This window comes from Lissotriton vulgaris, chromosome 11 (assembly GCF_964263255.1).
Source record: "Lissotriton vulgaris chromosome 11, aLisVul1.2, whole genome shotgun sequence".
NCBI lineage: Eukaryota > Metazoa > Chordata > Amphibia > Caudata > Salamandridae > Lissotriton > Lissotriton vulgaris.
In genome coordinates, this window is record NC_141699.1 from 1,028,612,363 (window position 1) to 1,028,638,270 (window position 25,908).

At 50.9% G+C, this 25,908-nt stretch overlaps 1 protein-coding gene across 1 annotated transcript in view; it reads right to left on the reverse strand.

The window, feature by feature from the left end:
- Positions 1–25,908, reverse strand: part of LOC147683962 (guanine nucleotide exchange factor DBS-like) — a 1,615,891-nt gene that overhangs the window by 1,049,670 nt on the left and 540,313 nt on the right. Inside the window, exon 6 of the mRNA XM_086942584.1 lies at positions 900–1,016. Coding sequence (XP_086798710.1) covers positions 900–1,016 — 117 coding nt within the window. The remainder of the gene's footprint in view (positions 1–899; positions 1,017–25,908) is intronic.

Here is a 25,908-nt window from a genome sequence, read left to right on the forward strand (position 1 = left end):
CATCCATCCTTTCATCCACTTATCCTCTCACTCACTCATCTACATTTCATTTCACCCGCTCATGAATCCACCCATCCCATGTTTTTTCCCTTTTCTATCAACCCATCTTTCATCTATTTTGCGTTATTTATGAGCTTTATCTGCCAAGCGGCAGGCCCATAAATAACACCACCCCGCTGTAGCTACTAAACCAGAGGCTTCACAAAAACCTGGTTGGGTTTGCAAAATAAAACATTGTCTAATCTTGATTCCGCCTCATGTCTCTATCTTCTTAGCCAAAAGGCAGTGGGACGCTGTACATGGTCAAAGGCAAGCTGAAAGTCAACTAGTAAAAAGAGCAAATCCTGGGTCACTTTTTATCTTTCTTTCTCTTCCTTTCTCCCTTAACTGCCTTTCTTTCTCTTGCTTTGGGGGAAGGTCTGATGATGAAAAATAACTCCTGGTCTTCAAAAATGAGTGCCGGTCACCACTACCTGAAACCACTGGTACAAATTAAGCACCACAGATCCCCAAAGAAAACCACTATTCCTATACTATCCCTACATTATTTGCTTTTCTAAGATTACAATAGAAAAAAATAAGGGTAGGAGTGACCATTTTCCCAAAAACAAGCATCCTAAACGTTAGCAGATTATTCAATTGTATTTGCAATTATATATTTTATTTTTGAATTAAGATTGCAGGGCGGTCTACCAGGCATCGAAAATGTCACATGTTTTCTGTATAAACACCAGTAAAAAAAATATATAGAGTAGCAATTATATTGAACATGGTGTAATTTTTTTCCCCATGAACCTTTTATAGAATATTTTCTTGACTGTGAACAATGCAGTGATATCCTTTTTGTTAGAGGCCTGGAGTATGGGCATGCACAATGGAGTAAGCAAGTGAGTACTCACAGTTCGATGGTGTATCCACTGCCCATGGGCGTACTCCAGGGTCCCTCCTAGCTCTACTGTTAGCTGGCTTTTGTCAATGTAGCCATGTAGATCAGAGACTGAGTTCAACATGATGATCTGCAAAGGAAAGGAAATATGTTGCTACATGGCTGTGGTTTTCTCAGAAATCCATTAACAGGAATGATCAATCAGACATGCAAAATAAAAATTAAAAACTTATTTCATAAGACAATGAGAAGGTATGACAAAGATATGTGCCATTTAGGCTTTTCTTACCAGACCATAAGGTAGCAAAGTCTATTAGAGAATTTTGTATTTTTTTTTCTGAATTTTTGTGAGGCTGAGATTAAATTCATGAAACAACTCAAATTATATAAAATTTAAAAAGCTTGGGTGTATTTGCTCCACAATAATAAAATACACATAAACAATGGTCCCGATTCACAAAGGTAAACTGAGAATAAAGTCTAACTTTATGACTTTTGGTATTCACAAAGGGCATTTACTGGTAATAAAGTTAGACTTTTGTCTCAGTTTAACTTAAGTTTTGGTATTAAGTTTAACTGAGACCAAAAGTTAAGTTAAACTGAGTCAAAAGGCTAACTTTACTACTCATAAATGATCTTTGTGAATACTGAAAGTCGTAAAGTTAGTCTTCCTCCTCAGTTTACCTTTGTGAATCTGACCCATAATCTCCAGACTGCTTTCAGGAGCAACCATTTTAGCTGTTGAGGGAAACAGGCAATTACTATTACTCCACCGCAAATAAAAAAATGTAGTAAAAACATTCCCATTTTCAAAGCCAACATCTATAACTTGAAAAAATGTGAGACCTATTGCATTGCAAATGCTTGTTTAGGTCTGGTGTTAGTAAGATTTTTTTATTTTTACTAAAATGTAATATATTTCGTTTATTTTAAAGGGCTTTCAGACAGCCCTTTTCATCCATTGGTCATTTGTTGTGTCATTCACATTTTAATTTCAAATACTGCAGCACTCTGGGGCAGTAGGTCAGCCCACTTCCGCCATTGGCTGACTTCACTGTGAGGGACAGCATTCTACTCTTTCACAAGGAACATATCTGCACACAAAGTAGTACCCTTCAGTGTAAGGGACTACTATGGCAAAGTGTGCTTTTTGAGTCCAAAATCATATTTTTGGTTTTAGCTGATGTTTTTTTCATATTGGTGATTACCTGGCTGGTCCACCAATAACAAAGTTTTACAAGAACCAAGATTAAACAAAACTATCATTCAGAAAGCTAAAAGGATGCAGGTCAGTGTCAGAAATATTGAGTTTTCTAATGCTTGATCCTTATGAACCGTTAGCTGAGAAGACTTTTCGCCAGGATACTATTCTTTTGTAATAGAGCGCGCTACAAAAGCCTTTATAATAATTATAATAATAGAACATATGGTAATTTTGGGAGCAGCCCCCCCCCCCCTTCATGCCCAGAAACGGGAAGCTGCTATGGCCAACAGATGCAGGTACAACAACACATGCATCCTGAACCTTACACCATTATGACTGATTTTCTCTGACGTCATTGTATTTTTATATATATATGTCTGCCACAAAAGGTAGAGGTGGTTACGTTGTCGCACTTCAAAAACAATTAATATCAGACACTGGTAATTTATGATCGTTTTAACATATTCATACTAGTAATCAAACGTATAATAGGTGCCACTCAGGGTAAGATACCCCACTACCCAGAGTATCAATAGCACAAGGCACGAAGCGACTTGTCCAAAGTATACAGAAATGATAACCCCGGCACTCAAAAAATGTACATGTACAATTTAGTATATGAGTCTCACAAAGCAAGAAAAACACCATGGTGTAGGGAGAAACCTCCTGCTACAGGAAACGTCCAGGAGAGCAAAAAGATTTTTTGATCATTCACTGAAGTGATTTATTCACTGATAGGGGCAAAAAAACAATATCATTGACACTACATCAAGTATCAGAACATTCATTTAATTTAATTTAATTTAATTTTCAGGCGCTTTATAAATGTAATAAATTAAATTAAATTAAATTAAATTCACTGATAGGTGGCAAAAAAACAATATCATTGACACTACATCAAGTATCAGAACATTCATTTAATTTAATTTAATTTAATTTTCAGGCGCTTTATAAATGTAATAAATTAAATTAAATTAAATTAAATTCACTGATAGGGGGCAAAAAAACAATATCATTGACACTACATCAAGTATCAGAGCATTCATGAAGCTAATTATTTCTATGATGTGCATTAGAGATCCAGTCCTTTGTCGTGTAGAACATCAGAGATAGCCATCGCGCATTTCGTCACCACCGTGACTTCCTCAAGGCTTAGATACTGTTCACACGGCAGCCTGATAATTCTCATTGGCTCAAGAGTCCCGTATGTGTGAAGACTCCAGTATCCATATTCGAATCTTCTATTGACTGCTTCAGGTCCTTATTTCTCTTTGTTAAGTCTATAGTACACATGTATGTCTATGAGCTATTCCTGTTGTGCAAACCTAGCCAAAAGGCAGCTGAGCACTGTACATGGTCAAAGGTAAGCTTAGTGTCAACAAGTAATAGGAGCTGCAGCTAGGTTGTGGACTGTTAAAGCACTGTGAAGAAGTGTTCTTTAAGAGGGGCGTCTTCAACTCTTTCCTACATTGGAGCAACGTTGGGGTGGTCGTGATGGACAAAGAAATGTTGTTCCAGATCTTTGGTGCGCAGGTGCAAAAGACCAGTCGTCTTGTTTTTTCTTTTGTTGTAATCCTTAAGTGACTTAACTGATTTGTAATTTGTGACTGTAGTGGTTGATGTCTGGCCATTTCCTGAGCTGTTTGGGGTATTTCATTACATAGCAAAAGAACTGTGTGTCAATTTTTTTTGGGGGTGGGGGGCTTTGCGGGGGACCACTCCTACTTCTCCCATTTAATGTTCCTTGCTACACAGATGTTTTGACCACTAAAGTAGGCCAGAAGAGTGTTATGTTGGTATTGGAAATTTAGGAGTTCTGCGTTTGCTCTCTGTCTCTCCGTCACATGCCACACACTGTAAAGGTTTTGTTCAACTTGTCCCCCCTTTCCTTGCAGTTTCACAACAAAAACCTTTCAAATTGCAGACCCAAGAATACCAAAATGTTGACGGAATATGAATATCTTCTTCCAAAACTATTGAACTGTGTTAAATTCCCAGATCCAGCCAAACACATCTCCGACCTATGGTACGAGTGGGCTAATTTACTATGCAGTGGGGACAAGTAATCATTGATATTTCAAGGGGAGATATTTACGGATGGTAGGTGTTTTGTCAGTGTGCATTTTAAGTCTATGCAACTCCAGTGTAAGGATTAAACCACGAAAAAGTAGGAGGGCGTGGCTTGGCAAGCCATCATGGCGGATGTGTGCTGAGCGCGCTCTGTCCATCCTGAGATATATCCTCACATTATCCTGCTTCTCCATCTTTAAATTAGGTCCCTGAGCTGCCTGCCGCAATCCAATACCGACGACTTACCCCTGGGCCAGCCTTGACATTGCGGGATGTCCACAGACAAAGGTGCGGCAGTCGGAGTGGGACGCGGCCTATTGGTGGCGCGGCCTCGTGCTGAGCTGGGCTGATGTGACGCTGCGGCGGCTGCGGAGGGGGTGAGCCGTGCGCTGGTAGCTGCGAGAGTCCCAGCTATTGCCTACGGAGCGGGGCTTTTATCCTGAAGAATTGGCAGCCCCCAAACCGCCTAATATCTGGCGGGGGTGCGGAGTATATCGGCGGCCAGATCGGGTCGCAGTGGTGCGGAGCTACCAGGGGTGCGGGCACGACTACCTGGCCACCATCTTGATGCTGCATCTTTGCCTCGGCAGCAACCCAGACGGATCCTGGGGTGATGATAGCCCTCCGTGATTCCCGGAGCCTCTCCTGCCTTGGTGGCCAGCTGGGGCACGTGAGTACAGCCGCACCGACTGGGAGCGTGGTCCGATGGCGGCCTGCACCTTTCATCTCCCATTCCTCCCCCTCTCTGAGTTTGGGCCTGTTGGGGGTTCGGCAGTCTTGTTGGGCCACAAGGGAGGAAGCCTGCTTCCTGGCCACAGTACGGGAGTCCCGTGTGGCCTGTAGTAGGAGGGGGAGGACTTTGAGCGGCAGCCCACCAGTGTATTAACGGGCCAGGACGTTTTGCTGTGCTGCCCCCCACGGGCTATCGAGCTCCTTTGGCGGGCGGTTGGCCGGACAGCGCAGTGTACCCCGCAGGGGGCGGGCGGCCTCCTGGTATTGAGGCTGTTGGCAAGGGGTGCTGAGTGCTTCGGCGGCCGAATCGGGCCGCAGGGTTGAGGTGCTGTGGGGTGTATCGCCTGGGTGTGCGGCCTGGTTGAGGTCAGCGCCCCGCAAATCCATCTCTGGGGCCCTGGCGTCTCCTTCTCCTCCCCCCCGCTTCCCTTCTGGAGTGTATCTCTCAGGGGTTCGGTGGCATTGTTGGGCTGCTGGGGGGGGGGGGCCACACATCGGAGGTGCCTCTGGGGAGTCTCGTGTGGCAGACAAGAAGGAGGAAAGCTTGAGGGCTGACCTGCCTCCATCTGGGCGTTGTCGGGCATGAGACTCCTGCTTCCTCTGGGATAGTGGTGCGCCCATCCATTGAGGGGTCCTCTCGGCGGGGTTCGGCGGCTGTGACTGCGCCACCATGACAAGAGACAAGCCTGGCAGCAGCTCGACCAAACAGAGCACAATGGATAAGTTCACGGGTCAAGGGACCTCAGCAGTGGCGACCGGGGGGTCTCAGAACGCTGTGCCAGATAATGCCGGCCTCCGGCCGCTATTACCCAATCCAGACGCTCTAGAAGCCAAGATCGAGGCGGTCAGCTCCGATGTAATGCTCCTGCATCAGGACCTGAGAAACGCAGTAGCCCGCATCACGGAGACAGAGACGAGGATCTCGGGAGTGGAGGATGTGGTTGCTATGCTGCAACAGAGGGTATTGTCCCTTGAGACTACACAACGTGGCCTGGCATCGAGGGTGTAGGATGCGGAGGGGAGAGCGCGGCGCAACAACCTACGCTTTGTTGGCTTCCAGGAGGGCTGCGAGAATGGGAACATGGAGCGGTTTCTTACAGCCTGGCTTGAGGGCTCGCTCCCCACTGGGGAGCTATCGAAATGCTTTGTGGTGGAGCGTACACATAGGGCCCTGATGCAGAAGCCACCTCCAGGAGCCCGCCTGAGGACGGTTATCGTCAAGCTTCTTAATTACCATGACAGGGACGCTATCCTGTAACAGACCCGGGCCAAGGAGCCGTTGCTGTTCGACAATTCACGCATCTTGATCTTTCCGGACTACACAAAACTAGTACAGAAACGTCGGCAGTCATTCCTGCCCGCCAAGGCCCGCCTCCGTGAGCTCAAGCTCTCCTACGCTTTGCCTCATCCAGCCAGGCTGCGAGTGGTATGTCGGTCCCTTACCCATTTTTTTGATTCACCAGGAGAGGTGTTTCTTATGGACAAATGAGACAGTGCGGTTGCGTCCTCACTCGCCCCCAGGAAGGGAGTCCGACTCCTCCTCGAATGGGACTGTCCGGAATCAACTCAAGCAGAGGGGAAGAGGTGGCAGGCACTCTTAAGTCCAGGCGTCGTTCCCAGTCTGGGGGTGCCTCAGACGTGAAGGGGTCCACATCCTGACAGCATGTTTCGGCGGACTAAGTACAGGATGACCATGTAATCTTTTAGATTTGAACTTCCGGCTTTGTCCGGAGAAGCACGTACGATGGCCAGTCTCTCTGTGGGGCCCTACAGAAGGAGAGAAGGCCAGCAGACACTGGGGATCCATTGGTGGTGGGTGAGGGGTGGAACCTCCTGTTGGGGTCAGCATGCTCTGCCTACCTTGACAGGTACTTTACTGTTCTTGAGGTATAGGGTGGAGGGGATTATTGGGTCATGTTTGGGGGGGGGGTGTTGGGTTGCTACACTGTCTACTAGTGTTCCGTAGTCTGTTACAATGTTCAGAGGATTCTTGACAACACAATTGAACTCTATGGGACCTGCACAGAGTAGGAATGTCTAACATCACATGGGAGGCCTCTGGTCTCCTCCTGGACCTCAGCTGGAATGTTAGGGGCACTCAACAAGATCAAAAGGGGGGCTATCCTGAAGCCGGCCAAGTCTGCCCACGCAGACGTGCTGCTGTTGCAGGAGACACACCTCATGGGGACTAAGGCGTTATGTGTCCAGTGCTTCGGATTTAATTATCTCTTTCACTCTGGGTTTGTGAGGGGATCCCGGGTGGCGATATTTTAATTAAACGTAGAGTTGCATACACATGTTAAGACCTGGGGGGACATGCAGGGCAGATACTTGCTTGTGCAGGGCACAGTGGGTGGAGATACCTTAGTCCTAGGAAGCGTCTATGCCCCGCCTCATTCCTGGGGGCTTGCGGAGAAAATTATGACTCTGTGGGCAGATATACCTTAGGGCTTAGCGGTTGTAGGAGGAGATTAGAACACTGTGATGGATATGGCTAGGGATCGATGGAAGTCAGGGGGTCAACTGGAGGTCCAACACCCTACTAAATTGTATTCCTTAGTGACAAACCTTGATTGGGTCGACCCCTGGCGCAGGGTGCATGGTACTACACAGGGCTACACATATCTTTCAGCAGTTCATGACTCCTTCTCCCGCCTTGATTATTTATTTATTCCACAGGTCTTCGATAGCAGACCTGTGGTGGCGGCAAACATTCTCCCACGGGGATTCTCCGATCATTTACCAGTGGCCCTTACTATCCGTGCCGGGGGTGGGTGGGGGGGGGGGGGGCTCATGGGCCGTTCGGATGGAGCCTATCAGCCTGGACCCTCCAGAAGGAGGACTACAGGGAACGGATGGAGGATGCCATTGATCAACATCTAGCCATTAACATAGGTTTGGTTGGGGGGCTGGGACTCTGGGAGGCTATGAAACCCACAATTCGTGGGGTGGACATCTCTGTTTGCATAGCATCCTGAAAGTTGCGTAGAGATACCCTGGATTGTGCGGAGGCTACTATTCTCAGGCTGGAGGCCCGAAGTGGGGAAGAAGGGGGACGGTAGGCTCGTCGCCAATTGCTGCTGGCACAGCAGGAATATTCTCATATCCTTTTAGATGAGGCTCCCCAGGCATGCTTGGCTACCAGTAGCAGGAGCTATCAGTGGGGCAACAAATCTGGTAAGATGTTACATAGATTATGTCAGGGTTCACTTAGCCCCCAGGCTCTTCTAGGTGTTGTGGGGCCAAATGGGCCACCCTTGTCTGACACGTCAGCCATCACTAGTAGTTTTGTGGAGTATAATGCTCAATTGTACGCCCCCGCGGAATGCCTATCAGCGGAAGTCATTGGTTGTGTTTTAGACAACCTCCCGCCTAAGGCGCTCTCTGATGAATTATGGAAAGAGCTGGAGTGCCCACTCACGGAGGAAGAACTGGGGGCGGCCTTGGGGGATCTGAATTCTGGTAAGGCTCCCGGCCCGAATGGCTTTCTGTGCGAATTTTTCAAAAAATATATTCTGCAGTTGGGTCCCCACTATCGCGGGGTAGTGGAGGAGGCCAGGGACTGGGGGAGACTGCCCAGTGACTGGAGACATGCGTAGGTAGTAGTATTTCACAAGCCCGGTAGATCACCCGAGCACCATGCCTCGTATCACCCTATCTCCCTCCTGAATGTTGAGGCCAAGATATTAGCCAAGGCTTTGATGGATCGTCTCCGACCTCATATAGTTTTGCTCATACACCCAGACCAGGCCAGGTTTATGCCCCAACGAGCTATCCGCCACAATATTCGATGGGCGCACGTAGCAATCGCGACAGTCCAGAGACTGGGGTAACAAGCAGCGCTCCTGCTGGCAGATATGGACAGGGCGTTTGACTCTTTGAGCTGGGTGTACGTATTTGCACTCCTACGGAGGCTGAACTTCGGGCCTCGCTTCATGTCCAATTTAACCCTTTTATATACAGACTTAACGGCGTTGGTGCGGATCGCGGGCTTTGTCTCCTCTACATTCTCTTTTGGTCGGGGCACCAGGCAGGGGTGTCCGTTATCCCCCTATCTTTTTGCTTTAACGATGGAGCCCCTGGCCGCTTGTGTGCGGATGGACGCTGAGGTGTCCTGTTTTGAATGGGCGCACGGATTGCCTGATTGCAGCGCCCTATACGCCGACGATGGGCTGTTCATCCTCACCAATCTGGATAGGACATGCCCCCGGCTGTTGCCTATTAAGCAGATCTTTGGGGAAACCTCGGGTCTATATATGAACCCTCGGAAGTCCACCCTGTGGGTTTTGGGAGGCGGGGCGTGCTCGGTTCCTGGGCATCGTCGGTGGAGGTGGTGCATGGGGGGTTAAAATATTTGGGGGACGTATCTGTCCAAATCTCCCATCAATGATTGGGAGTGAAACCTCACACTGGTATGGGAGCGTGTGCGTGAGGATATCAAGACCTGGTCCCACACGCCCTTGTCCATTTACAGCCGGTCAGATATTTTCAAGATGGTGTCGCTCCCGCGCATACTGTATGAACTGCAGAACCATCCTTATCGATTCCCACACGGTGGTTCCGTCAGGTGAACTCTGCCTTGGGTCAGTTCCTCTGGGATGGTGGGCGGTTAGGGTGGCAGTCCGGACTTGTTTTCTGTCCACGTATTGCAGGGGGATGGCAACTTCTGACACTTGGGCTTATCATATTGCATCACATCTACTCGTTTAAAAGGAGTGGTGGTACGGGGATAGGGCATAGCCGGCTTATGCAGTGGAGGGACGCTGCATGGGTGACCACACTATACACACTATTCTTTATTCCGCCGCATAGAGACGCTCCCTACCGTATGCCATGCGGATTGTTTTCCAGATCTGGAAGCAGGCATTACGGAGGATGGGCAGGTGGAACAGATTAACTCGGGAGAACCCACTATGGCATAATGGCCGCTTTCCGCAATTGCCGATTCTATCTGGGTTGCGCGACTAGGACAGTGTTGGGATATCCACCTTCGGTGACGTCATGCGGGGTCCGGTTTTAAAATCCTTTCAAGATATCCAGAAGGACTTTCAGATGCCGAAGACCCACTTTTTTAAATACTTACAATTCAGGCATGCTGTTTCCCCCATTCAGGAGGGTCTAGACTCGCTGCCGGAGTTCAGCCCGGTGGAGGCCAAGGTATTTATGGGGGACCTCCTGGACCATAAGATTTCCAAAATCTACCAGTCCATAGTTACACACTGTTCCCCTTCTCTGCAGCGTTTAAGGGAGGCCTGGAAGGGCGATGTGGGTAAGATTGAGGAGGAGGACTGGACAGAGGCTATGGTGTCCCCGCGAGGGACGGCTATCGCAATGAGCCTGCGGCTTGTTCAATTTAAATACCTTCATCAAGTTTATTATACCAGGGTCAAGCTCTGGAGGGCGGACTTGGTGGCTTACTCGGTGCGTCTTCGTTGCGAACATGAGGAAGGGGCCCTGCTGCACACAGTGTGGCATTGCACTGCACTAGCAAGATTCTGGAGGGGGGTGCTGGCCTGTCTTTCTGAAGTGCTGGTGTGGGAGCTCCCTAATTCGCCAAAGCTAGTCCTCCTGCATGTGATGGAAAGGATTGGGGCAATATTTATAAGCGTCATCTCATGCTCCTGGGTTTCACACTGGCGAAGGGAGACATAGCTAGAGCCTGGAGGGCGGCAGCTGCCCCCTCAGTCTCGGCTTGGAAAAATGGTATGGACTTTTGTGTTGGTTTGGAGATCCCAATATTTGAGGCCAGGGGGTGTCCCCGGAAGCATTACAAGATCTGGAGGCACTGTGCAGACTACAGAGGCCTGGAGCTAGAACCGCCGTGGGGGGACCGTAGCCGAGACCCAGTGTGACTTCCATATCCCTTACAGCTAGTTTCTCCCGCTCTTTGTATCTACCTGTGATTTGTCTGCAATTCCTAGGCAGGAAATTGTGTGGTGGAGGATGGGATCTTCTGTTGATCAATGGCAGTTCAAGTCACTGATAGGTTGCTCCACGATAAGAAGACAGTGCGCCGGGGGGGTGCGGGGGGTGGCGGTAGGTTGTTTTGAGGATTTTATTTTACTTGTATTGCCTTTCATATTCTCCTGTCTTTTCATATGAAAAATGGTCAAATTCAATTTTTGTATCTTACATGTGGCAGTTGTCTCTGGGGTACAGAGATCTGCGCCATATGATATATTTTGACAAATAAAATCTGTTTTCTAAAAAAAGCACGAAAAAGTATTACATTTTACTACTTGTGAGCTCTTTTCCTCTAGTAACAAGACTAGGTTTGAGACAAATTGTTGGAATCCGGAATTAATTGGTGATTTCTGCATCAAAATATGCATGCACAATTCACACCTCTAGTAGATTGAGGCAGGTTTAAACTGTTGGGATTCATCGATGGAAAATTGAGAGGCTGCGGTGTTTACCACGTATTTCCTTAGCCCGACCACTGACAGAAACTCCAATTTATGAATAGCGTGTGCGGCTGCCTAGCAAATATGAAAGGGTTACCACATTGCCCTCAATTGGCGTGAACTTAAAATGTCTAAAGCATAGTTATAGCAGAGCAACCTAACACCTTCCAGCACTTTGTGGGGGCAGCAGCAACACGCCTCGTGGCGGACACAACAAAGTGGGCCGCTTATCACAAAAAATCCAACATTTTTCTTCCCCTTCCCACCGCTACTGGAATTCCACAAAAGCGGCACGTGAAATCCACGCCCAGTGTGCATTCCATTTGGCCCCATATGGACTTTTGAGACAGCCAATCATCTCAAAGCAAAGAACCTGCACGACCGACCCGCGCCCTCCCTCTCAGGAGCCTCCAATCACAGCGCAGCCGCATCCACTGCGCGAGCAGCTGTGGACCTGTGGGTTGAGGTCCGATTTAGATCTCTCTCCTGCGCTTTAAGACATTTCAGGTACTTAAGGCAGGGCTTTAAGTGGGCCAGGTCTCGAGGGGTCTGAGCACCGGCAGTTTTTTAAAGGGGGCCTCGAAACGGGTCTCTATCGTGCTCTGTTTTGAGCCCTGGCACAGGCTCTCAGTTTTTAGGTTTTGCCTAGCCAATGCGTACGAAGTACGCATGTGCTAGGAAAAAGCTAATGAGTATAGTATATGTGGCTTGGAATACGCCCCCGTCTTTCATTGGCTAGCTCCATAAATGGAGGCTAGCCATTGGAAGACACGTTTGTCCGTCAATCTCGGACCAGATTCGGGGGCGTTCCCGAGAATTTTTGGCTTTTGGCGATGTCACGCTACGTCAGCCAAAAGCCCTCGGGAACGCCCCCGAATCTGGTCCGGCATTGCCGGCACCCGCCTTCCTGCTCGGGGCCGTGAGAAGGAGCCTCGCTTAGAGCGCGTGGAGCGCTTTTGCTGACCTCTAAAGCCGGTGCCCACCCGGCATTGTCCCTTTGTTTCCCCGCCGCGGCCCCCGAAGCCGAGTTCCCCAGCCGAAGGAAGCAGCCGTCCGCCTCCAGCCAGGGCCGCGCTGGGATTGGCCCAGCCGGCCGAGCCTCTGCTGCGTCATCGGGAGGAGGAGTGGAGAGCAGGAAGCAAGAGATCTGCTGGAAGGAGAGCAGCTCTCCGAGTCTCTCTGTCTCTCTCATACACACTCCGTGCTCTCTCTTCTCTGTCTGCCTCGGTGTTTCTCCGTGGCTCACTCGTCCCCTGGCACTCTCTTAGTCTTAACCCTTCCCTCACCCTGTCTCTCTGTGGCCGCCCCTCTCTGCTCCTCTCCTTCGCCAAGGCCCTCCCGCTCCTCTTTTTTAATGCTTTTCTTATCTGTCTCTTTCTCCCCTCGGTGCTCCTCTCTCTCTTTCCCCGCCCTCCGCCACTCCCTCTCTGCCCGCCCCTCTCACCCTTGCGCTGTCGTTTTCCTTCTCTTCTTGTTGCTCGCTCTCCCTTCTTGCTCGCTGCCGCCTGTCTGTCCCTTCCTCACTGTCAGTCCTGGCGCTCTGCACTCTCTCCCCTCCTTCGCCCCGACCGACCTCCTTCTCACTGTCCCTCACTCTCTTCCTTGCTCTCGGTGCCTGTCCCTCACTCTCTTCCTAGTTCTCGGCCGCTCCTCTTTTTTAATGCTTTTCTTATCTGTCTCTTTCTCCCCTCGGTGCCCCTCTCTCTCTTTACCCGCCCTCCGCCACTCCCTCTCTGCCCGCCCCTCTCACCCTTGCGCTGTCGTTTTCCTTCTCTTCTTGTTGCTCGCTCTCCCTTCTTGCTCGCTGCCGCCTGTCTGTCCCTTCCTCACTGTCAGTCCTGGCGCTCTGCACTCTCTCCCCTCCTTCGCCCCGACCGACCTCCTTCTCACTGTCCCTCACTCTCTTCCTTGCTCTCGGTGCCTGTCCCTCACTCTCTTCCTAGTTCTCGGTGCCTGCCCCTCACTCTCTTTCTTGCTCTCAGTGCGTGTAATTCCTCACTCAGTCTCAGCCTTTCCTTGCTCTCGGTGCCTGTCCCTCACTCTCTTCCTTGCTCTCAGTGCCTGTCCCTCACTTTCTTCCTCGCTCTCAGTGCCTGTCCCTCACTCTCAGCCTCTCCTTGCTCACAGTGCCTGTCCCTCACTCTCTTCCTAGCTCTCAGTACCTGTCCCTCACTCTATTCCTCGCTCTGAGCGCCTGTCCCTCACTCTCTTCCTCGCTCTCAGTACCTGTCCCTCACTCTCTTCCTAGCTCTCAGTACCTGTCTCTCACTCTCTTTATTGCTCTCAGTGCCTGTCCAGCACTCTCTTTATTGCTCTCAGTCAGTGCCTTTCCCTCACTCTCTTTCTTGCTCTCAGTGCCTTTCACTCACTCTCAGGGCCTGTCCCTCACTCTCTCCCTTGCTCTCAGTGCCTGTCCCTCCCTGTCTCTCTTTCTTGTTCTCAGTGCCTGTCTCTCATTCTCTTCCTTGATCTAAGAGCCTGTCCCTCCCTCTCTTCCTCGCTCTCAGTGCCTGCCCCTCACTCCCAGTGCCTGTCCCTCACTCCCAGGGGGTGTGAGGGAGAGCGCTTCCCTCCTGCCCCGTCGCCGCCACTGCCTTCTCCCTCGGTGGCCCCGGGGCCCCCTCGGCTGAAGGCGGCTCTTTCAGGCCCGGGCGCCGCGGGACTTCAGCCAAAACCCGCCACGGATTTGCTGAATGAGGCGGTTTAACTAATTGGCTTCACGCAGGTGATGCCAGGCCTCAGGAATGTGCTGTCCAACGGCTGCACTGTGCCCTGCGTGCCCGAGCACCGCAGGGGGCACGGACTGGCACGGCATGGGGGCACAGACAGGCACGGCATGGGGGCACAGACAGGCACGGCATGGTGGCATGACCGGATACTGCACGGGGCACGAACTGTCAGCATGGGGGCATGGACTGGCACAACACGGGGGCACGGACTGGCACCGCAGGGGGCACGGACCGGTACAGCATGGGGGCACGGACCGGTACAGCATGGGGGCACGGACCGGTACAGGATGGGGGCACGCAGGGGGCACGGACAGGCACAGCAAGGGGCATGACCGGATACTGCACGGGGCACAGACCGGTACAGCATGGGAGCACAGACAGGCACAGCATGGGGGCATGGCCGGATACTGCACGAGGCACGGACTGACACAGCATTCGGCCACGCACTGGCACAACACGGGACACGCACAGCATGGGGGCACAGACTGGCACAGCATGGGGCATGGCCAGGTACGGCACGGAGGCACGGACTGGCAGAGCATGGGGCATAGAAAGACAGTGCACAGGGGCGTAGGCAGGCGCTGGATGGATTCATTTTCAGTGGCATGTAAAGGCAGAGTACAGGGGGATAGACAGGCACTGCACTGATACATGTCAGTCACTGCATTGGCATGGAAAGGCAGTGCACAGGGCCGTGAGGAGGCACTGCAATGATACATTGTCAGGCAGAGCACAATAGCATGCGAAGGTAGTGCACAGGGGTGTGGGCAGGCAATGCATTGATACATTGTAAAGCTGTACACAATGGCGTGTTGTAGAAAGAGGTAGGGCTAGGACCTTTCTCAAGATTTGCCCGGCGCTAACCGCCCTTGTACCATTCAAATTACCAAGCAATGAGGCAGGCGCCGGAGACCAGAAGGCAGGAAACAGAAGTTTATTCCGACGGAGCAGAACACATCAGATCAGACAACAAGGTATCGTCTCGAGGTGCTCTAACAGCCACTCAGAGGCCTGGCCTCTTATACACTGGTTTATGGCATGTGACCTTCCTTTAATACAATCACAACTTTGTAAGGCATGGGAAAAGACATCTCCGTAATCCTCGTGTTAATCCCACCCCCATATACATTCACAATGGAGGTCCTCAACCTGCTGATAAGAGAGAGAGTCATCACGCAGCTGAGTGTTTCGTCAAGTCTTAGGATGTGTGCGCCTGATTATGTCACAGGGGGGTGGGGAGCCCTGGATCAATAGAGGGTCCTTTGAAGGAGAGCGACCTCGTGCAATAAGGGGCAGTAAATGATATCTCCCGGCTTAGGCAGTGGCCTCGGACCTGTGTGGACAGTCGGACACGGGGTGAGGGGTCATCAATGGAGTGGTATTCATGCCGCATGAACAATCCAGCGCAGAGGGGAGGTTTATTAACAGAGGGGCATTCATGGGAGGAAAGGAGGTGTTGGTCAGGCGCTGGCGTGACTTCCCAAGGACAGGGTCATGCAGAAGGGTCATGCTCATAAAGAGGAGGGAGGGGGAGCCAGGGTGCGCGGAGGATGCTTGCTGAGTCACAGGGGCGCGCTGGTGATCGATCGTGGGCAGGGAGACCATGATATCTAAGATGGCTGCCGTGCACGTAATACATAGGTGACCCAGAATGGCTGCCGTGCGCGTAGTGCATAGGTGACAAGCTGGCGCAGATGATGTTCAGATCGCAAACTAAAATTCCACAGTCCTCCCTTTTAACATGTCTCGCCAACTTGTCAGTTCGGATTTATCCCCATAAGGCCACGTAGTTCTACTTCATAGAGGGGGCTCATGTGCTCTTTTCGGAAGTCCAAAGTCTTTGGGCACATGTAGCTAGAAAGAAGGCCGAACAATGGTGGCAGACATTGGATACCTAAACAACACCCACATAATATTACAATAGGTATCAGCACGAAGGAAGACAACTTCCAACCCCACTGTTTCAAAGTGTCCCAAAACCAGCTCCCAAGCGACCATCCTTCCTGTTCTTGGTGAACCTCTGAGGACAGTCTGTGGAGGTGTTCAATGGCTTTGTAGACTGAGGGCGAGTTGTCAGGCACGTAGGTGCAGCAGCTGGATCCGATGATGCGGCATGCTCCTCCTCGGTCGGCCAGGACCACGTCTAAGACAAGACGATTTTGGAGGGTCACGAGGCGGACCGCCTGAAGCTCCGCAGTGTTGTTGGCGAGGATGCCAGCCGTGATGTTGATCGTTGTTTCTACTGCCTGGGTCAGGTGTCGGATAGCACGGCTGTTTGCCATTGGGCCCCACAGAGGAACAAGTCCCTTTGCTGCATCCAGGAACTGTGCTCCAGTGGAGTCGGCTTGCCCAAGGTCGTCTGCACGCCTCTGCCGGTGGTGGTTGGCAGGGGCTACATATGTGGGTGGAAGAACGAAGGCAATATAACAGGTGCCCTTCCAGCCTTTCGGGAGCCAGGTGTAAGCCTTGGTGCCACACACAAAGTACATGTTTGGAGAAGCAACAAAGGAAGGGGGGTCAGCTGAGTCCAATGTTCTGGTGATTCGGCAGGCGCTGTGACCCACCAGCTGCGTTCCATGGCCTTCGAGACACACGAGACCTGTGACATTGATAACGGACAGGGCCACAGTTAGAGTGGCAGTAGTTTGCTTTTGCAGATGAGTGAAGGTGGTTCTGGCTGGATTGTGGAGCACCTGTACTTCGACTCGTTCTTTGGCTGGAATGTCTTTGATGAAGGTGGCGCCTGCGAACGCAGGACACAGGGCAGCTGGGGTCTTTCCTGTTTTGTTCAGCCAAAACCCAGAGTAGAAGTGTGACACTGTCCAGCTGGAGGTGGCGTTGTCCCTGTGGCTTTCTTGCATGAGGATCAACCAGGCGAGGCAAGAGCCGTGAACTGAGAAGGGTGAAGGGATGAAGGGGATGGAGTGTCCAGTGGCATGCGGGAGCAACCCACAGATCCAACAGTTCGTAGCATTTGCAGCAAGGTTATGTTGGTGCAACAGTTGCACGAAGGAATTGTTCCAGAATTCCCTGCGCCTTTCCCGGAGCTGAGGCGACAGAGAGATTAGGTGATGCTCTTTCAGAGGTGTTGGCTGTGCAGTAGGTAGCAATGTCTCATGAGCCGGTGTGCTCTCTTCCAGAATCCAGAAGGAGGTCATGAGGAGGAGGCAGAAGAGGAAGACAATGAAGAGTGCAATTGTCTTCGATTTGTGCAGGTTGTCAGTCTTTGGATTTCTATACTGGGTATTTCCCGTTGCTTCCATCATCTTCTTATCTGGCGCTTCCATCATCTTCTTATTTGGCGCTTCCATCACCTTCAAGGGGCTCGGTAGTGGGCAGAACCACAGACCTCGTTTAGCTTCTCTCCCGGCAACCCTTGATTGTGTGTAGGTCACCGTTCTGAGAATTTAACTTAGTCCGTGGCCTACTTAGCCGAGACTCCCTCCTTTCGACGCAGGAAATACCCTTCCCTGGATGGCACAGTAGGATCAGAGAATTTTGCAAGTTCGAGTGCCCCAGTATCTGGATAACAGTCCAATATCGGTCGGTCTTTGTTCAGGAGCTCTTCTTGGGTGCTGACGTTTTCTGTCGTGGCCAGGTTTTCAGGGACCTTCCGACAATGATGCGCGTGCAGCCAGTGCTTCTTCCCCTCCACTCGGAGTGCCGTTCGGGTGGTGATCAGCACTTGCCAGGGGCCCGTCCACCGAGGTTCCAGACTCTTGGTTCGCTGGAAATTTCGTATCAATACGAAATTTCCCGGTTGGATGTCGTGACCGGGGCCCCTGGAAGCATCGGGGATGGCCTGCTGCACCTTTTGATGAATGACAGACAACGTTTTAGTCAATTTGCACAAATAATCAGATAGTAGGACGTCTGGGACGTCATGAATGGAGGTCGGTTTGGGAGCAGTCCAGAGATTCATTGGCCGCCCGAACACGACCTCGTAGGGGGTCAAATGGTGCTTGGTGGGAGTGGAGCGCATTGATAACAAAGCCAGTGGGAGGGCATCCGGCCAGTTAAGTCCAGTGGTGGCCACGATTTTTGACAATTTCAGCTTCAGTGTGGCATTATGGCGTTCCACTAGACCGGCGGATTGGGGGTGGAAGACCGCATGGAATCGTTGCTTCACCCCCAACCCTTTCAGGATTAGCTGGATAACCTCAGCTATGAAGTGGGGGCCATTGTCGCTCCATAAAATTCGGCAAAGGCCATAGCGAGGGAAGAATTCCTTCAGTAGTACTTTGGCAGTAGTCATGGCAGTGTTGTCACGGGTTGGATAGGCTTCTACCCATTTGCTGAAGGCACATACGATGACTAGTACATACTTCAGGTTTTGGCATCTCTCTAGTTGGATGTAATCCATCTGAAGGACCTCAAAGGGGTGATTGGGGGTCCCGAACCCTCCCCGGGGCACTACAGTCCCTTTCCCGGGGTTGTGTTGCAGGCAGATAAGGCACTGCTGAACTAGGCGTCTGGCTGAGTCAGGGATTTTGTCGTTATGCCAGACTTTGGAAATGAGTTCGATCATGGGTGCAGATCCTATGTGTGCGGGGGAGTGGGCCATGGTCAGTATGGGAATCAGATATGAGTCGGGCAGCATCCATTTGCTTGCATCCTTCGTTCGCCAACAGCCTTCCTCATCCTTCAAACCCACCCCTGCCCATTTAGTCAGCTCGTGAGGGGTGCTGGCCGATTGTATGTCTCTGATCATTGTCCTTGTGTCACTCCATGTTTCTGCTTGTGACCTGGTCACGTACATGCGTGTCACCGTCCTATTCTCGGCTGTGGTTCGTGCAGTAATGTCGGCCAATGCATTCCCTTGTCCAACTAAGTCTGTCACCCTCTTGTGTGCCTGACATTTTATCACCGCTAATCGTTTGGGGAGGAGAACTGCTTCAATCAGGGCGGAGACTAAATCTCCGTGGAGGATCGGGGTGCCGTGGGACGTCAGGAATCCCCTCTCCCTCCACAGGAGCCCAAAATGGTGGACCACTCCGAAGGCATACTGGCTGTCCGTATATACGTTCGTGGTGGTCCCTGCGGCTATGATGCATGCTCGAGTGAGGGCTATCAGCTCTGCTGCTTGGGCAGATCGTTGTGTGATGCAGGCTGTCTCAACTACTGTTCGGGCTGTCGTTACTGCATAGGCAGCTGAAGTGGTGCCATCTGGGAGTTTGGTGCAAGAGCCGTCTACCCATAGCTCTCCATCGGGGTCAGGGAAAGCAGTGTCTCGGAGGTCAATCCTACTCCTAGTTTGTTCGTCCGTGAGGGTCACACAGTCGTGGATGGGAGGAATGTCAGGGTCATTTTCAGGCAGGGGTAACAATGTGGCAGGATTCAAAGTCGTGCATCTTTTTAGGGTGATGTGGGGTGCAAGTAGCGTCAGTTCATACCCTGTCAGTCGTGCGCTAGTCAGGTGCTGGGTCTTTGTCTGATTCAAGAGGGTGTCGACTGCATGGGGTACTAGCACTGTGAGGGAGTTGGAAAGTACAATTCCCTCGCTCTGACGGATAGAGACAGCAGCGGCGGCTACTGCTCGAAGGCAGGCAGGCAAAGCTCTGGCTACAGGATCAAGAGTGGCGGAGAAGTAGGCACAAGGGCGCTGCTTAGGACCAATTGATTGAGTTAGGACAGACAATGCGCATCCCTCCCTTTCGTGGGTGAAGAGGGAGAAGGGTTTGGAGTAATCCGGCGTTCCGAGGACGGGCGCTGAGCAGAGTGCATCCCGTAATTCTTTAAAGGAGGCTTGACACTCAGCGGTCCAAGGAAACGGGGAGGGGGCATCCTTGGTCAGTAGGGCAAGTAATGGTTTTACAATGAGGCTGTAATTAGGCAACCACTGTCTGCAAAAAGATGTCAGGCCAACCAAAGAGCGGACCTGCTTTTGTGTTTTCGGGATGGGGGTATCTAGGATGGTTTGGATTCGGTCGGGTGTAAGTTTTCTCCCTTCTTTGGACAGAAGATGGCCTAGGTAAGTCACCTGTGGCTGGCAGAACTGTAACTTCTTTTTGGAGACTTTATGGCCATTTTCTGCAAGAAAGTGTAGGAGTTGAACGGTGGCTGTCGTTGCAAGCGGGGTGGTGTCAGCCGCCAAAAGGATATCATCGACATATTGGATCAACACCACTCCCTCTGGTAGCTGGAAGGCATCCAGCTGTCTTTTGAGGGCCTGGCTGTAAATGCTGGGACTTTCAGTGTACCCCTGGGGAGCTCTACAGAATCGGTACGAACGGGATTTTAAAGTGAAGCCGAAGCGATAACGGCTGTCTGGATGGATGGGGATAGAGAAAAACGCGTTCTTAAGGTCGATAACAGTGAAGGTGGTGGCAGTGGACGGGATGAGGGTCAGAATGGTGGTGATATCAGAGACCACAGGATATTGGGGTACAACCACTTTGTTAATCTCTCGCAAGTCGATGATGAAGCGGTACGCTTTCTCATCTCCTTCACCTTGCTTCTTAACAATAGGTAGGATTGGGCTGTTGCAGACGTTGCTAACCACTTCTTCAACCACTCCTGCGTCTACCAGAGACTGAATGATCGCTACCAGTGCCTTCTCACCCTCTGGCGATATCCGATACTGCGGGAGTTTCGGGAGCATAGCGTCCTGTCGTACAGTTATGTGAATAGGGTCAATCATCATTCGCCCCACATCAGAGTCATTTTTGGCCCACAGGTACGAAGGTAGGGTGTCAAGCAGGGATAGGTCAGCGTCAGTTATAGAGCACATGTGTCGTGGGGGACGGGATCTGGGCATGTCTGGGTTGTCGTACAGGATGACTCGTATTCCATCTGGGGAACACCTAATGGTAGCTCGAAAATGCTTCAGTAAGTCAATGCCCATAATGGCGTCAGGGGAGTTGGAGGAGAGGAGAAATGTCGCGTCAGTAGTGTTGTTTTCTAGGTCAAAGGTGATAGGTACGGACAGGGGGTTAGTGGAGGGCGTCCCATCGAAACCTATCGACGTTATGTGTGAGCCAGACAAGGGTGCCCTTGGAATCAGTCGTTTTGATAACACACTACGTGTCGCCCCAGTGTCTACCAAGAATGGAGACTCTGTACCCAAGACCTTAGCGGTGACATAAGGACCTTGCTGGTCAACACAGAGCTCGACTGGATCCCTCCCTTGCCCCTGGCAGTCCTATGCAAAGTCGGGGGCATGTTCACCTTCGGATAGCTGATATTGGTTCTGTCGGGGACGGTCAAATGTGTTCAGTCTTCCTGATCTGTCATTATTGGTGTCGTTGGGGCTCCCTCGTCCCTGTATTCTATTCCTCGGACCACCCGCCACATCCCTGGAATCCCTATTTCTATTCATCTCTAGCAGAACCGGACACTGGGATTTCCAATGGCCGAGCCCTTTGCAGAAGGCGCATTGGTCATTGCTAATGTCTCTCCGTCCAGTGTGGGATGTTGGGGTGTGATCTTTAGGAGGTAGATCTCTGGGGGTGGTTGATTGGTAGTTCCCCCTCTGGTGTTCCCGTCCTAGCGCTATACCCTGTATCTGGGCTATCATTACCCTTTCCTTCAAATCTTTCTTCTTTTTCTCGGACGCCCTATCATTCTCATTCTTTTGGTGCTCGTAATACTGAGCCATCTGAAGGATGGCTGCGGGTTTGGAGGCTCCCCAACTACTCTCACTCGTCTGCAGTTTTTGGGAGACTTCTTGTGTTAGTCCCTTTACATAATTTTGCACAAACAGGTGTTGTCCGGTTGCGGTGGTCATGTCTTGGCCACTGTAGTCGGAGAACACTGTCTCGAATCGGGAGAAGTATTCTGACACATCCTCCTGGGGTTTCTGTCGACAGGCCGTGACTATCGACCAGTCTACTTTTCTTTCCGGGACCAGGGTTTTTAACTTCTGGACCAGTTTGTCTGGGAGTTCCAGTATGTCCTTCACTGGTTTACTCCCTGGCTCTCGCTGTCTATCGAGTTTACCGAGTTGGTCCCAGGTATGTCCAAACAGATCCGTGTGGTCGACTTTCCGGATTTGCTTCCACACATCAGCTGGCAGGCATAACCCAAAGAACAAGTCAATATCTGCTAAAGTCATTATTGTCGAACCCAAGGCTGTGCCTAATTCAGTATAAAATGCCGTCGGGTTCTTTCTTAAGTCGGGCAAGGTTTGCTTGAAGGTTAGGATGTCTTGTCGGTCCCATGGTTGGTAAACCCAATTGTACACAACCCTTCCCTTTGCATGTTCATTATTAATATCATCGCTCGTTCCCTGGCCCCGTGGCGGGATCCAGTAAGGAGCCGCTTCTCTGATAGGCATCATAGTATTGGCTACCTCTGCCGAGGTTGTTTCAGGGGCCGTAACCTTGGTTTCTGGTTTCTGTTCTGCGAGGTGGCGGAAGACCTCAAGCATTTGCATGAAGAGCTCCGTCGCCTCACGTTCAGTCCCATCTCCGACATCAATCTTCCTATACAGTGTTGTTAGTTTAGCGGGACCCTTACTCTGATACCTATCTTCATACGCGTTCAGGGTGTGGAAGCTGAATCGCAAAATGAAATGCCGTCTGTGGCTGTCGGCATGTGAATTATACACGCTCATTGTGTATTCTTCGCTCTCTCTTCGTTCTACCAATGTCTTTGCTATTTTGTCGATCCCATCCCGCTCATCTTTGCTTAACCTATTTAACCTGGCTGATGATTGTTTGCTAGCCTCGGGGTCGCCTAACGAAGTTGTTAATGCAGCTGGTGCGGAGGCCGTGAGGGCCGGTGCACTAGCCCTAGGGTCACTTTCACTCACACTCGGGGCTTGCAGGTTTTGTTGGCTGGGAGCATATGGAGGGGGCATGTAGATGATTGGGGGACCTAGCAATAACTCATCGTTTGCCCGTTGTTTGGAGGGTAGTTCAGGGTAGAGCGCAGAGGGGGTCCTAACAGGACATTGGCCTGTTGACCCCGATTCTTGGTTTTGTGTAGCTTCGTTTCTTTCTTTTATTTCCTCTTCTAGTTGCTTTGCGGCTAGGTGGGCTGCCTTTCGTAATTCTTTCCCTACTTTTGCTTCTTCTCTTTTCTTTCGTTGTTCCGTTTCTTTGCGCCACATGCCGATACTGTCGAGCATGGTGGGCGTGGTCTTATTTTTCTGGAGCGCTATTTCTAATGTTTTTATTTTATTTTCACTAAAGGAACCTATCAGTGGCCACTGACTTTCAGGGTTCTTTTTCGTGTATTTATGCCATAGTCTAGTGTAAGCTATAGCGACTAGTCCATACTTAGTGAACATGTCCTTATTAGGGGTGCCCTCCAGTGGAGCTGGATGGTTCATCTCTAATAAGCGGTCCGGGCTAAACAGGCTACCAACCAGTGGGGAGAAGATAGGCATGACGGTTTACACCGGGGACAAAAATCTGCACTACCTATCTTATCACAGCGGGCAAAGACTAGGCAGAATATTTCTATTCTCCGTTGTTTGGCGGCGGTGAATACCTCAAACGAACCAATACCGAATAATCGGCCAATCAAACAATTCAGTGGGGAGAATAAGTGGGCACGAAAAGTTATCGCTACCCACTCTTTCTCTACCTGCAAAGAGAGACCTTGTTCTTCCCTGTTTGCAGACAAAGAATCTCCAGACAATAATCCACGAACGACAGTTCGGGAAACAGTGGGGGAGGAAGATAGGCACGACGGATTACAATGGGGACAAAAGTCTGCGTTACCTATCCTTCACTGTTTGCAAAGAGAGAGCCTGTTTGTTTTTCCCCGTTTGCAGACAGCGAATCTCCAGAGGTTTCAACAAAGCGTAATACTAGTATTATCCAAACAAAAACAATTTTCCTCAATTCGTCGTGTTTACACGACCTTACCCGGACCGCGTGGACGGTTTCCTGTCCTCTGGATCCAGCGCCCGATCGTCCTCTCTCCTTCGTGATGTTCGCGGCACTCCTGATGGTTCCCAGTCAGGACCGTAGATCACTCGAGAGAGGTCTGTTCAGAACTAGTGAAGGTCGGATGATCGGCTGTCAGACGAGGGTCTATCGGACATGAGCTCTTCCCGATCGTTGCAGTCGTTCACTCTGTCATCGGGACCTCTCCCACTGGATCCACGTGTCGCTGATGGGCCCCACGCTTTGGGACGCCAATTTGTAGAAAAAGGTAGGGCTAGGACCTTTCTCAAGATTTGCCCGGCGCTAACCGCCCTTGTACCATTCAAATTACCAAGCAATGAGGCAGGCGCCGGAGACCAGAAGGCAGGAAACAGAAGTTTATTCCGACGGAGCAGAACACATCAGATCAGACAACAAGGTATCGTCTCGAGGTGCTCTAACAGCCACTCAGAGGCCTGGCCTCTTATACACTGGTTTATGGCATGTGACCTTCCTTTAATACAATCACAACTTTGTAAGGCATGGGAAAAGACATCTCCGTAATCCTCGTGTTAATCCCACCCCCATATACATTCACAATGGAGGTCCTCAACCTGCTGATAAGAGAGAGAGTCATCACGCAGCTGAGTGTTTCGTCAAGTCTTAGGATGTGTGCACCTGATTATGTCACAGGGGGGTGGGGAGCCCTGGATCAATAGAGGGTCCTTTGAAGGAGAGCGACCTCGTGCAATAAGGGGCAGTAAATGATATCTCCCGGCTTAGGCAGTGGCCTCGGACCTGTGTGGACAGTCGGACACGGGGTGAGGGGTCATCAATGGAGTGGTATTCATGCCGCATGAACAATCCAGCGCAGAGGGGAGGTTTATTAACAGAGGGGCATTCATGGGAGGAAAGGAGGTGTTGGTCAGGCGCTGGCGTGACTTCCCAAGGACAGGGTCATGCAGAAGGGTCATGCTCATAAAGAGGAGGGAGGGGGAGCCAGGGTGCGCGGAGGATGCTTGCTGAGTCACAGGGGCGCGCTGGTGATCGATCATGGGCAGGGAGACCATGATATCTAAGATGGCTGCCGTGCACGTAATACATAGGTGACCCAGAATGGCTGCCGTGCGCGTAGTGCATAGGTGACAAGCTGGCGCAGATGATGTTCAGATCGCAAACTAAAATTCCACAGTGTAAGGTCAGGGGCTAGACAGGCCCTGCATGTGCACAGCAACGTGGGCAGGCACTGCATTGAATCATCGTCAGTGCACAGGGCGTGAGCAGGCGCTGCATTGATACATTGCACACTAGAGTATTAAAGGGCTGCTGAGACCCAGAGATGCTGTTGTGACCAGGTTATGAAGGCACCTAGAAGGCCAGAGTCAAACAATCAGACCGTGGGCACCCAAAAAATGCCATTGCAATAGAAAACTCGATCATAAATTGCTCTTACAATAGTGGAAAATCTGCCAGAATGGCGCATTTACCACCGCAGGAAAGGAGCATTGCGAGGGTCGTCCGTGCAACATGCAGTGAGAAAATACAAGCTCAGGAGTGTGTGAGTTTTTACAAACATTTTCCAAACTGTTTGACCATCCTAGAAGTGAGTAAAACCAGTGCTTAATTTGTAAATAAAAAAAAACATAAGTGCCAGGGCTCTCGTCAGGAGGCCACTGCAGCTTGCGCCACACATTGCCCTTGCCATGCTGTCAATGATAGTAGCAACACAACTACTAATCATCACACTCCTACAAGAGTGACAATTCAGAATATTTTAGACCCCAAAGCTATAAGAATGGCTTGAGCAGAAGGTAATCGTTTCGCTAGGCGAAAACCTATTGATATATAGTATGTGGGGCATGGTCCGTCCCCAGTCTCCCATTGGCTAGCTCCATAAATGGAGGCTAGCCATTGGGAGACGGCTCTGCCCGTCAATCCGGGACCAGATTCGGGGGCGTTCCCGAGAATTTTTGGCTTTTGGCGACGTCAAGCTACATCAGCCAAAAGCCCTCGGGAACGCCCCCGAATCTGGTCCGGCATTGCCGGCACCCGCCTTCCTGCTCGGGGC